This window comes from Centroberyx gerrardi, chromosome 15, assembly GCF_048128805.1.
Source record: "Centroberyx gerrardi isolate f3 chromosome 15, fCenGer3.hap1.cur.20231027, whole genome shotgun sequence".
Lineage (NCBI taxonomy): Eukaryota > Metazoa > Chordata > Actinopteri > Beryciformes > Berycidae > Centroberyx > Centroberyx gerrardi.
In genome coordinates, this window is record NC_136011.1 from 12,432,193 (window position 1) to 12,447,542 (window position 15,350).

Below are 15,350 nucleotides of genomic sequence, written 5' to 3' on the forward strand. Positions count from 1 at the left end.
GTTTTTAGAGCTCCTTGTCCTAGTTAGGCAGGGCAGGGGATTCTTGCTTGAGTGTGAGGTAGAGTCTAACCAGTGAATTATTCAGTGTAGCTTCCTTTAGGCATGCTTGCCACACAGCTTTTACACACACACGGCCACTGCAGACATACATGTGTGTTTTTAGCACACATACATCAGACAGCAAAGCAGGGTCACAGGGACAGCAGGGCCATTCTCAGATCAATACTGAGCAGTTTGGTTGTGTGAACCGCTGAGAGTGATCTGCCCGTCTCTAATGTGTGTATCTGTGTAATTGCTTCTCAGAGGTAAAACTCTGGGGTGACATGACACAAAGGTTGTTACACTGTTAAAACATAGTGTGTCAAACATAATTTCAGTTGCTCATGTAGCTGCCATCGCAAAAAGTGTCTTGATAGCACTTAAATTCAAGAGTGTTATGAAACTCTATGCTCCGATTGTCACTTCAGGTTTCAAGACTAATTTATGTTCTATTGGTATACTCAATGCTACAAGGTGCCTTAAACATAACATGGTATGTAGAATAGAAACACTTAATTAACAAGTGTGATGGGACACTCAACAATGTATTCAGCTCCTCTCTCACCCCATGTTGCACACCTTGTGAAGTTACTTTATTCTTGGAGTTTATAAATGCAATATCTGTCTAGCTATTGCCCTCATGTGATTTGCTGCAGCAGTGTGCTTTTGTAGGCTGCAGTAAAGTTTATATATCCTCATTATGGGTCATCATTAAAACACAAATATAATTGAGCCAATATTATGAATTGGGATTTTTTAAATAAAATACGGATATTCCCTGTTCACTGGCAATTATTAGCCTATTTATATAAGGCAACTCACATTACTGTAGCGTAGAAAGTTAACATTTAAAAATATGTTTTGGAAAACCATAGACTGTGCAAGAGACAAAGACTGTCTTCAATTCACACTGGCTCAAAAACTGGTCAGTAGGTTAAACACATTACACAATAAACACCCAAACACACCAAAATATTGCATTTGTAGTAAATGACCTTGAAAACACAAGATTCCAGGACATTTTCAGGAAACAACTGGAAGTATCTGGGCTTTTAGTTTAATCTTATAACCAACACTGCGGTTATTCTTCACCATTTCTGAGCTCATCTCAAATCAAATGAAAAATGAGGCAGTTCACATACCAGTGAAATTCTCATTTGAAGCCACAGAGGAAATCTCAGGAGCATAATAACACTCAAAAACGTTTCCAAGCCGTGAATTAGTGGTTCTCAAAGTAGGGTCTGGGGACCTTCCAGGAGCCTTGAGGGGGTTCCAGTGGGTCCCCAGATAAAATTAAGGAATAGTTTAATTTCACTATAATTTAATTCACTAGAAATCATCCCAATTAGATCGTGTAATCATAGATCTCACTCTCAACACTATACTGTCTCCCCATGTTGACAGTTGCACCATTTAATACAACAAAAACCTGCCTATATGGGGAGGAGGGGGGACTAATGTGTGTCTATTTTTTGAGTCCGTGACATTGAGAAGCCCTGAGCTACATCACCACCCACCCCCACCCAATTGCACTGGTCCCATCATATCTATCACACAGTCCATTTATAGCCTGGAGTTTGCTTGCGCGCTGCCAATTCCATCCCTCTCTCCAGCCAGTCCCATGCAGCGCTTCCTTTGCCCCGCAGGGACCACGGCCACGGGGGGTCGGGGGAAGACAGCCGGGCTCGCCTGCTTCGGGACGGTGGGGGGGGGGAGGAGGACGGTGATAGGGGGGCTGATGGATGCGTGACGTGGCGAATTGCAGCAATTGCCAAACTGTACGTGGGGAGAGACCAGTCGGGACGCACTGGATACTGCAGATTTGGGAAGGGAGGCAGGTGGAGAGCGGGGTGGGGGGATACGAGCACGGGAGGAAGAAAAAAAAAATCATCAACAGTGAGTCGGACGGATGCGAGGGGAAAGAGAGCAGGAGACCGGGTCTAGAGGGGCGAGGAAATATCAGGAGGGTCCCATCAAGAGGTCTGGTGTCTGCACCAAATCAGCTTCAGGGATGTAGTCGAAGCGGATAGAGCTCTGCCCATCCGAGCTCATCATCATGAAGAAACACTCCGCACGGGTCGCCCCGCTGTCCGCCTGCAACAGTCCGGTGCTCACCCTCACCAAAGTAGAAGGTATGGAGAGTTCATATCGATTTGGACAGCCTGCACGGTGCACCGGGGCTGTTATTTCTGTCTCCCGGGCATGCCTCCGTCAAATTCATAGAATACCCAAAATCAGAAACATCCTTTTATTGATTTGAGAGGCGCGTTTTGGCTTAAATAACTGCTGCTCACGTAGCCTACCTCCGTCAAAAGTGGCCGCTTTTAGACATGGATGAACTTTTAAAAATCTTATAGTGACCAAGACAACAGGAGAATCAATCAAGCGCGCAAGTTACCCTTTGATGTCAAATCCATAACGCATCGGGTATAGCCCAACATTTAGACAAACGACTGACGCTGGACAGCAGCCTAATCAGTTTTTCTGCATGTAAATGCTGTCAAATGAATTCAGAATTGTATGCCATTATTTATTTACGGACTATTTCCTTCTATCAAGTGTTAAAGAATTGTGATGCTGCTCAAAGACCCAATGAAGTCTGTAAATCAGAGAAGCGACATACAGCCTCGTCCAGTTCTATTATTGGCGCATTATTTCTTTTGGTAAAATCGCGACGTGCATTGGCCCGTAAATTGTGCAATTTACTGGTCCATTCAGAGGAGTGTCTTAAGTTGTTATTGCAGCAGGGGTTTCCCCTTGCCTCACACTCTCCACCCTCCTCCTAGTCATTGGCCACAACAGTTAGTCTGTACTCCAGTGCTAAAATACCGCACAGCATCGTGGCTGGATGCGTCCTAGAGCAATTGGTCCATGAACCCAGCAGTAAACATGCTTATTGTCCCTGTAACCTGTAAAAGACACAGGCTGTCCTGCAGTTCACTCTGCCTCTAGTGGCTCCATGATGGGTCCATCTTAAGATGGGTCGGTAAAATGATGGGTCAGTCTGATGAGGGCTCGGTCTGATGATGGGTCGGTCTGATGATGGGTCAGTATTATAAGGGGTCAGTCTGATGAGGGGTTAGTATTATGATGGGTCAGTCTGATGATAGGTCGGTCTCATAATAGGTCAGTCTGATGATGGGTAAGTCAATGATGGGTCGGTCTGATGATGGGTCAGTCTGATGATGGGTCAGTCAATGATGGGTCGGTCTGATGATGGGTCAGTCTGATGATGGGTCAGTCTTGGTCTTATGGGTCTCCCTCCACCCTTCCTGTGGCTAAAGGAATGTTCTAGTCGGAGAGTCCCACTGATCTGAGGCGGAACTGGAGGAACACAAAGGAAACTGACAGTTCCTGTTGAGATCATTAGTAAGGGACAACTACTCTGACTTCCTGTGTGTGTGTGTGTGTGTGTGTGTGTGTGTGTGTATGTATGTGTGGTATTTGTGTCTTCCAAAGCCCTGTTTGTCTTGCTGCATCACTCTCTCAACACAATTGTCCTTAACGTCTTCAAACAGAAGAAGTGTAGTGTCGTTGCTCTGTTCCGGGGCTACGCCTCCTCTCATGATGTCTCCTCAGCCTGTGCCACTGCGTTCACTTTTGTGCAGAGGGGGGATGATATGCATCTTTAAATCCCATAGTACCTCACAGCACAGAAGATTACTGATTATCTCAGTGTGCACTCATTTTCATCATCATCGTTTTGCACAAGCACCAAGCAAACACTGAGCTGTACTGGAATTTGCTGTTGATTTCACAGCATTCTAAAAAGAATAGCACTAAACCACAGCATAACGCCCTGCATCCAAAGTAGTCCCAAGCTCATTTAAATCCAGTGCCTCACTGTAACTGGCTTTGAACAATGTAAAATATTTAGCACGACAGTTGGACTTACAGTCCTTAGTTTTTGCCCTACGACTGCTCCATGAGCTGTGCGAACACATTCCAATGCATTTGCTGAATTAAGTTAGTCAACGGTGAAATGATGAAATGACCTGAGATGATATTTTCACTTGACTTACAGTGAGCTCCAAAATTATTTGGCTGTCCACTCTTATCACGTTGGATTTCAGATCATATAGTACCTATGATGTTAACCTAAAGACATTTAATTTGAAATATTTTTTATCCATATCAGAAGTAGGATTAAATTAAGTGAAGAAGTAATTTTTTTACATAAGCATACATTCATAACATGCAGTTATCTCTTGAACTGTCCAACACAAATGAACAAACAGCCTCAATGCATTTGAGCACAATTGTCTACAAGTCATTTGATGTTAAGAATTATTTTGACAGCATACTAAAATGAGCACTTCATTTAATGTAGTCTCTCTCTCTGTCTAAATATTTTTTGCATGCTAAAATGCAGGAACCATGTACAAAACCACTGTAGATTGTGTCATTCATCCAATATAGATGAACATAGTCTTAAAGGAGTATGCTCACTTTTGGCCAAAATTGCTATTAGATGAGCTTAATGTTGTGTGAGGAGAAGGCTGCTGGAAGTTTTATCTGTGTGTGTCGAGTATTTAGTGCAGTACAGTGTTGTTGAGCATGTAAAGCTGGTGAACTAAGCAAATACTGGACACACAGAGGTGAAACTGCTGCCAATCTGCGTGTGACACCACAGTGAGTGGATCATAGGGCTTATTTGCCAAAATATTAGTGTATTTCCTTAAATCCAAAGCTAATCTTTTCATGTGATAGTTAATACTATAGTTCACTAAGGTTTAGCTAAAGAGCAGAGTAAGACTTCTCTGTGAATGTTGTTAAATAGAGATTTTTAGAATATTCCATATTCAGTTGATTGGGAATTCACAACAGACAGAGCTAATAATATGAAAATGTATGAAAATATTCCATTATTCATAATTTATGAGTAGGCTAGAATATAAATGAAGCATTAAGTTCCATGCAGTTTTATATGGCCACTGCAGTAATCTCTCAAATTAACTAGAAATGATTAGTTTGGCTGAGATACTATAGTTGTTTGTACTGTGCTGCTTGTATTCACTGCGCAAGATATTGTGTCATCCTGGATAACCTATCACACTACTGTAAACCATTGTAAATGTGCACATTACCTCAAAATAATCCATACAGCTGGATTACATATGATTATAAATTAATTTGTGTTAAGTGCCAGCTCACAATATTTCATTTTCTTCCAAATGAATGAGATGGCAGGTAGTTATTTCAAGACAATTCTTTATATTAATAAAAGTAGCTATGCCAGGAAAGAGAAACAGATGAGAGGAGGCTGGGGAGAGAGGGTTAGGGTGTTTTTTTGAGGGTGTCATTGTACAGTATTGTAAGTTGTTGAATGGAGTCAAAGCTGCAGAGTTTATGATGTGAGCAGTGCAGTCGGCTCCCCCTTTTCAACACCTGCTTTGAAAAAGGAGGGAATCACTGGGGGCCACAGTGGATCCACACACAGCTTTTCAGAGACTCTGCTGCTTATGTAACACCGGCACAAAAAAAACCTGTTCTGCACACTGACAACCTGCACCCGGCTGTCAAAGAATTATTCTTTCCAGCTTTAGATCTTCAATGTTTTTTTTTCTTTTTTCTGTCAATTTAACATCCATAGTTCCACATAGAATTGACGCACGCTTTTAAAGCAACAAGCACATGATTTGTGATAAGCAGCGACCTGTGAGGCTCTGTGAAACCAGATACAGAAGCCTAATTTGCCAAGTCAGGAATTGGAACCTGGGACCCCCGCAGGAAAGACTGTTGCCCTACCAAGTGAGCTAATGAGCTAGTGAGAAATATAAAGATACTGTATCTCTGTATCTGTATCTGTGTATCTCTGTATGCAGTCATACGGTAGTACTGAAGGGAAAGGTAGAAGCCCCACCCATCCCATCTTGGATTCCGGTTAATAAAATGCACCAAGATCAATTCAGACATCTGGTTTAGTATTAGCAGTAACATCTTGTAGGCTCATACCACCGCAATCTATCATCAGGCGGCACATATCCATCATCCTATTTTCCTTAGTGCTGGTAGCCGTGGTTTTGGAGTCGAAGTCCATTTCTGAGGTAGAGGTCGATGATGTCTACTGGCCATTGCCCTCCACACTTTGATTCACTGTCGTCATTGTGAGTATTTGTTTCCTCCTCTATATGATCTTGTGACAAATTCGCCCCACTAACCGGTCCACGGATGATGAATTATTGATTTGTCTTCAAATATATTTCCAGTGATGGTGTCTGTGGGGAATGTCTGTGTTATGCATCTGTTGTCAGAGGCATGAGTAAGAAGTTCATAAAAGTCCCTTTAATCTCTTTAATCTCATTACAGGCTGTGAAACAGAACAGGCATGCTTTTTTTCCTTTTGAACGTGCTTCAAAACAAGCTTACATCCCCCAGGAAGATGATCATATTTCACGGCTGCCATAGACTGCACACTGGACCTTTCCCCAAGGCGCTGTTTACCTTGACCGCAGATTATATCCATCTAATGATAACAAATCCTCACTATTTTACAAACACACTTACAGCTTTAGGTTAAAATGTCCTTTAATCTAGTATTATTAAGTCTTCACGTGTTATTTTTTCTTGAATCAAGTGTCATTTTCTTGTGGATAGAGCCTTATTCTGTCTTGTTTCAAGATACTGACACTTGTTTCTAAAGTAAATTCAAGAAACAAGTGAAACTGCATTGGAAACAAGTAGAATTATCTCACTCCATTGGCATAATGTTTCACGTTTTAAGAAGAGTAAGATTTCAAGATTGAATATGAGACTCAATATGGATATTGTTTGCAGTGATGGGTGTAAAGTGGTTAATGTTTGACCAGTTTCAAGGTCCTGTCTGCCCTGGGCTTTCTGCACAGTGCATGAGTGTGATCTTCATCTTAATATAATATGGACATTTATAGTGAGTAGCAGCAGTTACCAGCAAGCAAGCAAAGAGCCTGTAAAATTACACAGAAGCAATGGAAAGACCACAAAATTCTAATTTTTGTCCATTTGAGATGAAGAACTAAGAAAGCGAATCACCAGCAATATCACAATGTCACAGAGGATAAAAACACACACTTGCACTTGTGGATGATGTGTGTGTGAAAGAAAACTTACAAACCCAGGCCCTGTGTGAATGGCAGCAGCCAAGGTGTGACAGCTGAGTCTAAATCAGTCCAGACAAGGGTCAAACTTTTGTATACTCCATGTTTAACCTGGATCTGTGGTGTAAAAAGATCACCAGACAGTGTGATGGTCTTATACTGTAATGTTTGGGCTTTTCCTTTCCAAGCTCCATTAATGCATAGAGTTCCTACTTTCCTCTCTTGAATCTAAATGAAGTTGACTTCGAAGGTTATCTGAGGACTGAGGCTTTTTCTTCAAATACATTTTAAAAGCAGGTGAAATAGACGCCTCTCTCCTGATCAGTGTAATGAATACACAGAGTGAGGGTTTTATTAAGTGGGTGAGCTGTAGCTCATGTTAAACAAATGCAGTGTGCATATGGGAGATCGGTTTGGGACTTTTATTGTAATATTGCATTGATAGGGATTTCAATGAACAGATGGATTGGTGTTAAGTGGTAGAGTGGATTCCTAAATGAATCCGTTGTATGAGTTCAGTTGAGGTTAGTAGCCGCTGCTTTCTTGCTGCATATCTCATTTGTGTCTTTCATGTGAGAAATGCTTTCTGTAACAGTACAGAAGTGTTTCATCTTTGAGCAAAATCCTTTGCAAAAATGTGTAAAGAGGAAGCTCTAAGCTATAATCCTAAGTTGGGAGAGTTGATCCTTAAGCTTTCTTCCGATGCAGGAAGACTGCCTATCCTCTCAAAATTTGTTATTCAGCCATTGGACCAGATGGTACAGATGTGGTGTACCTAGAAGATTAATTATTACATAGCTGAAATAACAAAATATTTTGCTACTAAGCCTAAAGCATTCGTAGTAAATGTGACAAGCCCACAATTGCATCAGCAAAAATGTGTGTTATGTGCTTTGTTGCATTTCATCTGTGAAAATGATTGAGTCTGCAGTTCACTCCCTCCGCATCTTGTTTTTACTTTGATGAACTTCTGTTTACTTTTGATTGCATTGAAAAGTAATCAGTCATCAGACTCTCAGGGTCATTTTATAAAGGTGACAGGGACAGATAATAGAAGACATTTCTGAAATTACTTTGACCAAGCTCCAATAGGACTGAGGGAGAACTTTAGACATTTGTCTGCTCAGACGGGCGAAGTCGTAAGTCAAGTTTATGTAAGGCTGATAAATTCTCTTCCTTATCAGTGGCTTTGGGATGCAGGGAGGGAGGAAAACCACTGTTTGGTAAGGCACTCAGACTCAACACCTGCGGTGGCTACCTATCCATTACTTCAACAAGGGACGCTGTGGCCAATCTTTTAAATATTGATTTGTCGCGGAAAGTGCTGGGACTCGTGCCAGTCTGTTAAACTGCCGGTCCATCACGCTGCATTCACTGGTAAAGGGGATTGCAGGAGGGAGGGATGCCACAAAATCGGGGGATAGACGGTTGGTGCCAAATGCTGAGTAATTGCTCTCGCTCTGCTGTAATACCCAGTGCACAGACACACACACACGCACGCACACACACACACACACACACACACACACACACACACACACACACACACACACACACTCTTGCTTGCTGGCACGTAGTGTTTTGCTGTGTCACTGACCAATGTGTCTGTGAGGGGGCCGCAGCACTGACCTGTATCATCAGCATCTGTTCAACCAGCTGGGCGGATCAGGGCTATGACAGACAACAAGTCCTCAACTCACTGAGCAAGTTGCTGTGCTGTCCCTTGAAGGAGAAAACAGGCAGAGGAGGACCAGCAGCAGACATCCTGCCCTTGTCTGCTCTCCTGGGCCTTTCTCCCTCAGCTGTGTGGTCCCACCTATAAGCAGCAGGGCGTGTTTGCCGCCTCTCTCTCTCTGTTTGGTTATTGAGCGGGACAGGCTAGTCAGATGAGCCCGCTCTGCTGCATTGAAAGGCCCTTCTGACTGACAGCTCGGCCTGACCTGCTGTCACAGCCACGTCTCACAGACTCTCGCTGTCTGTCAGCCAGAGGGATCGTAAAGAGACTGACTGCTGTCTGTGTGCTGCCTGTCTGACCCCGTCACGGAAGCCCCGTCTGTCCGCCTGCCAAAAACAAACTACCCTCTTCTGAAGTGAGACGTTCATAGTTGATCTAGAAATATCTAGAGGATGTCTTATTTTCAGACTAATACACACAGTAGTTCTAATATGTTGTAAAAGGGCCAGTCATTGATCCATATGTCAAAAATGGTAGACAAACCACATAAAGCCATGTGGGATTTAAGGACTTTTTTATAGACTTCTTGATTCAATGATTGATGTTGGGCGACAGCATGAGTTTATCATATTTTGAAGATGAATAAGGTTAAGTTGCATTTGTGCATCTTACATTTGTGCAGAATAGACCAGTGTTTTGAGTTAAGAAAATTGCAGAGAGTGAACTCTTGGGTAATTCTGAACAGTATTGAACAATATACTGTATATACATCTGTATCTATAATATTACACCAGCAAAATCAAGGTAGGCGCTATAAAGTGTTTTGTGCTTCTCATACCCAAACAAGGAATTCACACCATAATTTTTCATCATGTGCATTAAAGAGTCTGTGACTGCCTCGCACCAGTCAATTCATATTCATCGCCATACGGTCAGAGAGGCCCAGAAGACAGTAAGACAAGGAGGAGAGTTCCTCTGAAGTGTGTGTCGGTGATTGATCTGTTTACCCTCCTGAAGCACCGAGGCACAGCGCTGCAGTGCACTCCCACGGACGCATCACCCAACCACCGTACAGACATCCCTCTCCCTTACCTCGGTGTCTCCCGCTTAGCCGAGGTCCCGCCAAAGCCCTCCCGACAGTCGTACAGCCACCCTCACAAACCCGACGCCCCGCTCGCTCGGCAGCCTTGCGCGTTTCACACTGCTGTCTGTGATGATCTGCGCTCTCGCATTGGGAATAGCAGGGCGGCAGAGAGAGCAGGGGACGGCGTGGGCGGCGGCCTGTGGAGAGAGAGGGACAGCGAAGGCTTTCTCGGCCTGTCGCGGCCGGGTTCTGTGAAGTGTGAGAGCAGGCGGCCAGGCAGGGCTCTGCTGGCACGTTTGGGATTTGCAGTTATCAGCAGGAGAGATCTGCACTGCAGAGACTGCAGGGGGAGGGAGGAGAGCAGAGTGGGAAGGAGGCTGATCGGGAAGCAGGCGAGCGTGGACTGAGATGGAAGAAACACTGGGATGGCCAGATAAATCTCACCGCCAATCTTAGCACTTTCTCCCTGCTGGTAGTACGACATATATTCAGTTCTCAGTATCAGCCTGAGGTGCTCAAGATGCTAAAACACAAGGGGCAGAGAAATGACTATATAAGCTCCTCCAAACATTTTAGCCCAGGTGGAGAGGTCACATCCAGAAAAACACAAAGGAAATCTATGCATTGCTAATATCTCCCAGATTGTTAATTAAGGCATACAGTTATATGGCTAGCTGTGATGAAGACCCAATAGGACTGATGCTTTGCCGTATGTGGATGAATTCACACTATAGGGGATCATAGTAAAATGCTCTTTTTACAGATTTACTGTCTCTAGTGTTGAGACCGGCTTTGCCTGTGCGTGTCAGATGCCTTGGTACAGTGTGTGTATGCCTTATTTCAGCTGAGGGGCAGGGATGAGTAGATGTGAAGAGGCAACAAGGAGAAGTGATATGGCTGTCAGAGTGGATCCAAGGTTCGTCCTACAAGGATGTCAAGCAGTTTCTTCCTGTCTTCAATGATTTCACAGATGTCTGTTAGGTCTATTTGAGTCAATTAGATCCTAAATGGGCTTAGAATGTATTGAGATACTTTTCACTTGGTGTTAAACAAATTAAGCATCTGCAAGAATACAATAATCTGCAATTAAATCCAGTCCGCCTCTGTTTTATCATGCGATAAGCTCACAGCAGGGCTTGCATACAAGGGTTTGAAGACTGGATATGAATGGTGCACATACCAGATACTCTTTAATAAAATTGGGAGAACACTGAACAGTAGAAAGACAGAGAATCAAACCAATGTGGTAGGAGTGGCAGTGATGAGGTAAACAAGCCGGTCGACAGTTGACCTTGACAGTTGAAATCTGATTAAGGACTGATAAGGTTAAGTGGCTTCAGTCAATCATTTAGCAGTAGAGTGTGACCCTCTTTCCAGGTGTTTCCGTCATGATAGTGATGGCCACATCATTAGCGGAGGAGCCTTTTCTATCTTACTGAGCCACTCTGCTGACCCACCTCTCTCACACTGATGACTTCAGTCTGCATACTGCGCTGCTGCTTAATGTTAAGCACCGGCAGTCAAGGTTAATACAGTACCATTAGTCACCCTCAAACTGAGTGTGAAAGAAGTGTATTACTTCTAGATCATCTAGCTGATGCTTCAGCGGGTGAATAATGTGTATACATCGGTGTGTCAGCATTGATTCACAGCAGCTTGAATGAATGTTTTATCCAGCCAAGTTTCATTTTTGGTGAAAGCTTTATGGAGGAGTGTGGTCTGTATGACAGGAATGTCACTATGGTTAATGTTGCCATGACACTTCACTAACTACTTTGATATGCGTCAGAACTGTAAGTGCTTAGCTGGGTCCCAGCGCCTCTCTGGGAGCTGATTGGCTTGGCCCGTCACTGCATTTGGAAGATTAAACTGTGCTGCAGTATGGAGCAGTGGCCAGGGCCACAGGATGTGGGATGGAGGCCCAGGAAGGACAAACTGGGCAGCACAGACCAGAGATGACCTTCAGAGCAAGACAAAGAGGCCTGGAGCTCAGAATAGAGAAACTTAATTCTCACCCTTGTGCCTAAGACTTTGATAAACATCAATGTGCGTCTGTGTGTCTGTCTCTCGCTCTCTCTCTCTTTGGTCTTTGCTGATTCATCATTTCATTGCAATAGCAGACAATGATCTTGAATCATCTTTCATTCCACTGCCAAATCTGGTTCGGGGCTGTCAGAACTGTCAACTCCTGTTGCCACAGCAGAGAGTATTGTTTGTTTGGGATACCCACATGAAGTCCCTACATGCTTTCATCTCAATTGCATCACATTTTCATTTTATTGCCGTCATACATAGACTATTAATCTCTTGTGCATTAATATATTTCTGTAGGCTCCCTGCAGAGGCCGGAGCCTCAGCCTATGCCAGGCACGGGGGTCGATAGTAATCAGGGAAGTTAATCTGTGCTCTGATGAGACCACCTGGCAAGGTCAGAGGCGGCCCTCCCAGAAAGAACGAGCCGCCTCACTGGGCATGATGGATGCCGTCTTAAACGGCTCTCTCATTAATACAGCAAGCCGGACGCATCAGCCTAGCATCGTCCTCCCTCTGATTATGCAGTTCACACTGACATACAGACAAAGAGTCTGTGTAATCAGCACAAGGTATATGGCAATAAACTCACACAGGACCAAAACAATATGCAAGAGAGAATCTGATATGATTCTGTGCTGTTGATAATAGTGTTACATGTTCACAGTGCAACTCCCAACATAAGTTAGATTTATTCTCGTCTCACCAAGGCCTTTTGATGTGCGCTCTGTTTTCCAGTCAGCAGTGTACAGTGGAGATGAATCGGCATAAGGCTCCCTGCGGCACATCATTACCTTCGGAAACAGCAATAGGGAGATCCCTCATTTTTAACTTGTTGGAAGGCACGAAGCCACAGGAGATGCATGATGCACTTTATACAACCATTATAAAAGCCAACTGACATGGGTTTTTGTTTAGTGTTGTCTTACAATTGCCTTGTTATAATATGCTGGAAAGTTATTGTGGTCTTGTAGTCTTGTACGCAGTGGTGAAAGTGTGTCTGGGGTGTGCTTGGCTTCAAGATGCTCTTAAGTGATTTAATAGGGTTTTGTTGTTAATGCTGTTAGTGTTGATAGGTTTGTCTAATGGAGTCCTGGGCAAAGTATGTTCATATATCTTCAGTGCACAATTTTATTGAGAGATGAAGAGAGACAGATAAGTTGTTTGTTGTTGTTGTCTGAATGAAGTGGTACTGTGTGAATGAAGTAGTTTTTATCCACAGAACAAAGATTTTCCATACTGAAGACCTGAACTCACTTTGAAGTTGATGACCTGAGTAATTGGTAGATTATCTTGAATATTGTGTTATAGCAGATGGACTTATATTAGTTTGCATACGATTACACACCCATAACTGAATTGTTTAGAGGAGACAATGGGCGATGTAGCCATGAGCAAGCATCATTACAAGAGAGAACAAGATGACCTTGCAAGTGAAGCAATTTAGAAGCAGTGAGTGAATGAGAGTGGGACAGGAAAGGCAGCACATCAACAGTATGCTTGGATTCACAATGTATTGAAGCTATATTGAAGTTATCAGGTTTTGAAAGGAACAATGGAAAGTTAAGTGTTATTATGTATGCCTTTGTGCACACACACACACACACACATGCACAGTGTCATTGTAAGTCATGAGGCGGAGTAGAGGTCGCCTCAGATTGGATATCAGATCTGCCCTCTTTTGTCCTCTGTTTGGCTGCAGCCTGTCACACTCGATCACCAGATTTTTTACTCAGATGTCTGATTGATTACCTTCAAGTTCAATTAAACTGTGAAAGGAGCTATTTTTATCCATTGGAAAGATGGAAAGACATGGATGACCTCAAGTCACTTGCACAGTGGGAAGATTCTCTTCAATAAGCAATACGTTTGATTTTTAAATATAATTGAATAATCCATGCACACTTAAAACATACAGACACAAAATAATGTACTGAAATGTGATTTACCAAAAGAAATCACCATTTGAAAAAATAACTCTTTTAACCCGTAGTTAAAAAATGTGTTAGAATCAGCACGGCCCAAACTGAATAATAATTTGAAGAGACAGTCTGTAATGCATTGTGGCATAATTACCTCTATTTAACTGAGGTGCATAGTTCAATGACAAAATAGTCTTTCTGTTCAGAGAGGAAATGATCAGTGTGAGCGTGCCGTGCTGTGAATCTAACGTCTGTGTGTCCGCCCAGGAGAAGACCGCAGCAGGGAGACCGTGGTGGGCACTGCAGATGGACAGCCAGCCACAGGTGCGGCGGGGGCGGAGTCTGGCACCAGCCGGCGGAGGTTGCATTGCTGCATCAGAGTAACCACCGTACACGTGCAGAAGGCCCTGTGGGGAGTCGCCATGGTGATGTGCGTGTGCTCGTCCTGGGCAGGCTCCACCCAGCTGGCCAAGCTGACCTTTAAGCAGTTTGACGCGCCCTTCACTCTCACCTGGTTCGCCACCACCTGGAACTGCCTCTTCTTCCCCCTCTACTACATCGGCCACCTGTGCAAGAGTCCAGAGAGACAGACGCCCAGACAGAGATTCAGGTGAGACGACTCGCACTGCATCCGAAAAAGGCCAAAGACCGTGTCTCATTGCCTTGACCAAATGTTATATTGTGGTGATGCTGATGATACACTAATGCACTGATGTTAAGAGTGATGTTAACATGCACATCAGCCCATGGCAAGGATACTTCATAGTGCACTTGAAAGGAAAAATCCACCCTAAAACACTTTAACACTGTTAAAAAAACAGCTATTGGCGATGCACCTTGCATTTCTGGGCCCATCTTGTTGTTTGCTGATGTATTTTTCTTATTCCCACGGCTAATTGGCCAGACGTAGATGACGTAACGTCATGTCAACATATTTCCTGGGCAGCGACAATGGAGATTAATAGGAGAAAGATTTTCAGCTTTTCACCTCAAGTATCTAAAACATCAATGTAAATGTCAGGTTTTGGTGTCAGTCCCTCAGAATCAAAGAGCAAAGGCTTGTTTGTAGACCGACTATGTTGCACCGACGTTCAACAATCACACAGGGAGAAATCCATCGCAGAAGAGGCAGAGAGACCAATTTCTCCTCCGACAGCAGCCTCAGAAGACCAGAATGCAGCGCAGCCACGAGACAGGTTGCGACTCTTGCTTTTTCTCTTTCTTCTTCCCGACTGAAAAACTCTTCACTCTCGCTCTCTCCGCCTACACATAAAACCCACAGCTGAAATGCTCAGGCACATTCAGGCACGTTCTCTGGGGGTTGCCGAAAGGCATTCTGGGAAATGTCTGAAGTCAAGTAGAAGTGGATGAGGCAGGTTAGAGGGAAAGTGGGTACAGCAAAAAGGTGAATTACAACACTTCATCATAAAATAACTCCTGGAATGCATTGAACAGCACAGGTTGTTGCCAGGGTTGTTTACCTCCCGTGCTTAATAGCTAGTTATTTTTTTAATTTTGAATAT

At 43.6% G+C, this 15,350-nt stretch overlaps 1 protein-coding gene across 2 annotated transcripts in view; it reads left to right on the forward strand.

Annotated features, from left to right (window-relative positions):
• The window catches only part of slc35f3b (solute carrier family 35 member F3b), a 50,049-nt gene that overhangs the window by 26,066 nt on the left and 8,633 nt on the right, over window positions 1-15,350 (forward strand). Inside the window, exons 4-5 of one of the 2 annotated variants that reach the window (XM_071901412.2) lie at window positions 1,389-1,437; window positions 14,084-14,437. In XM_071901412.2, the coding sequence (XP_071757513.1) occupies window positions 1,389-1,437; window positions 14,084-14,437 (403 nt within the window). The remainder of the gene's footprint in view (window positions 1-1,388; window positions 1,438-14,083; window positions 14,438-15,350) is intronic. The other variant, XM_071901413.2, reaches the window with a different exon arrangement.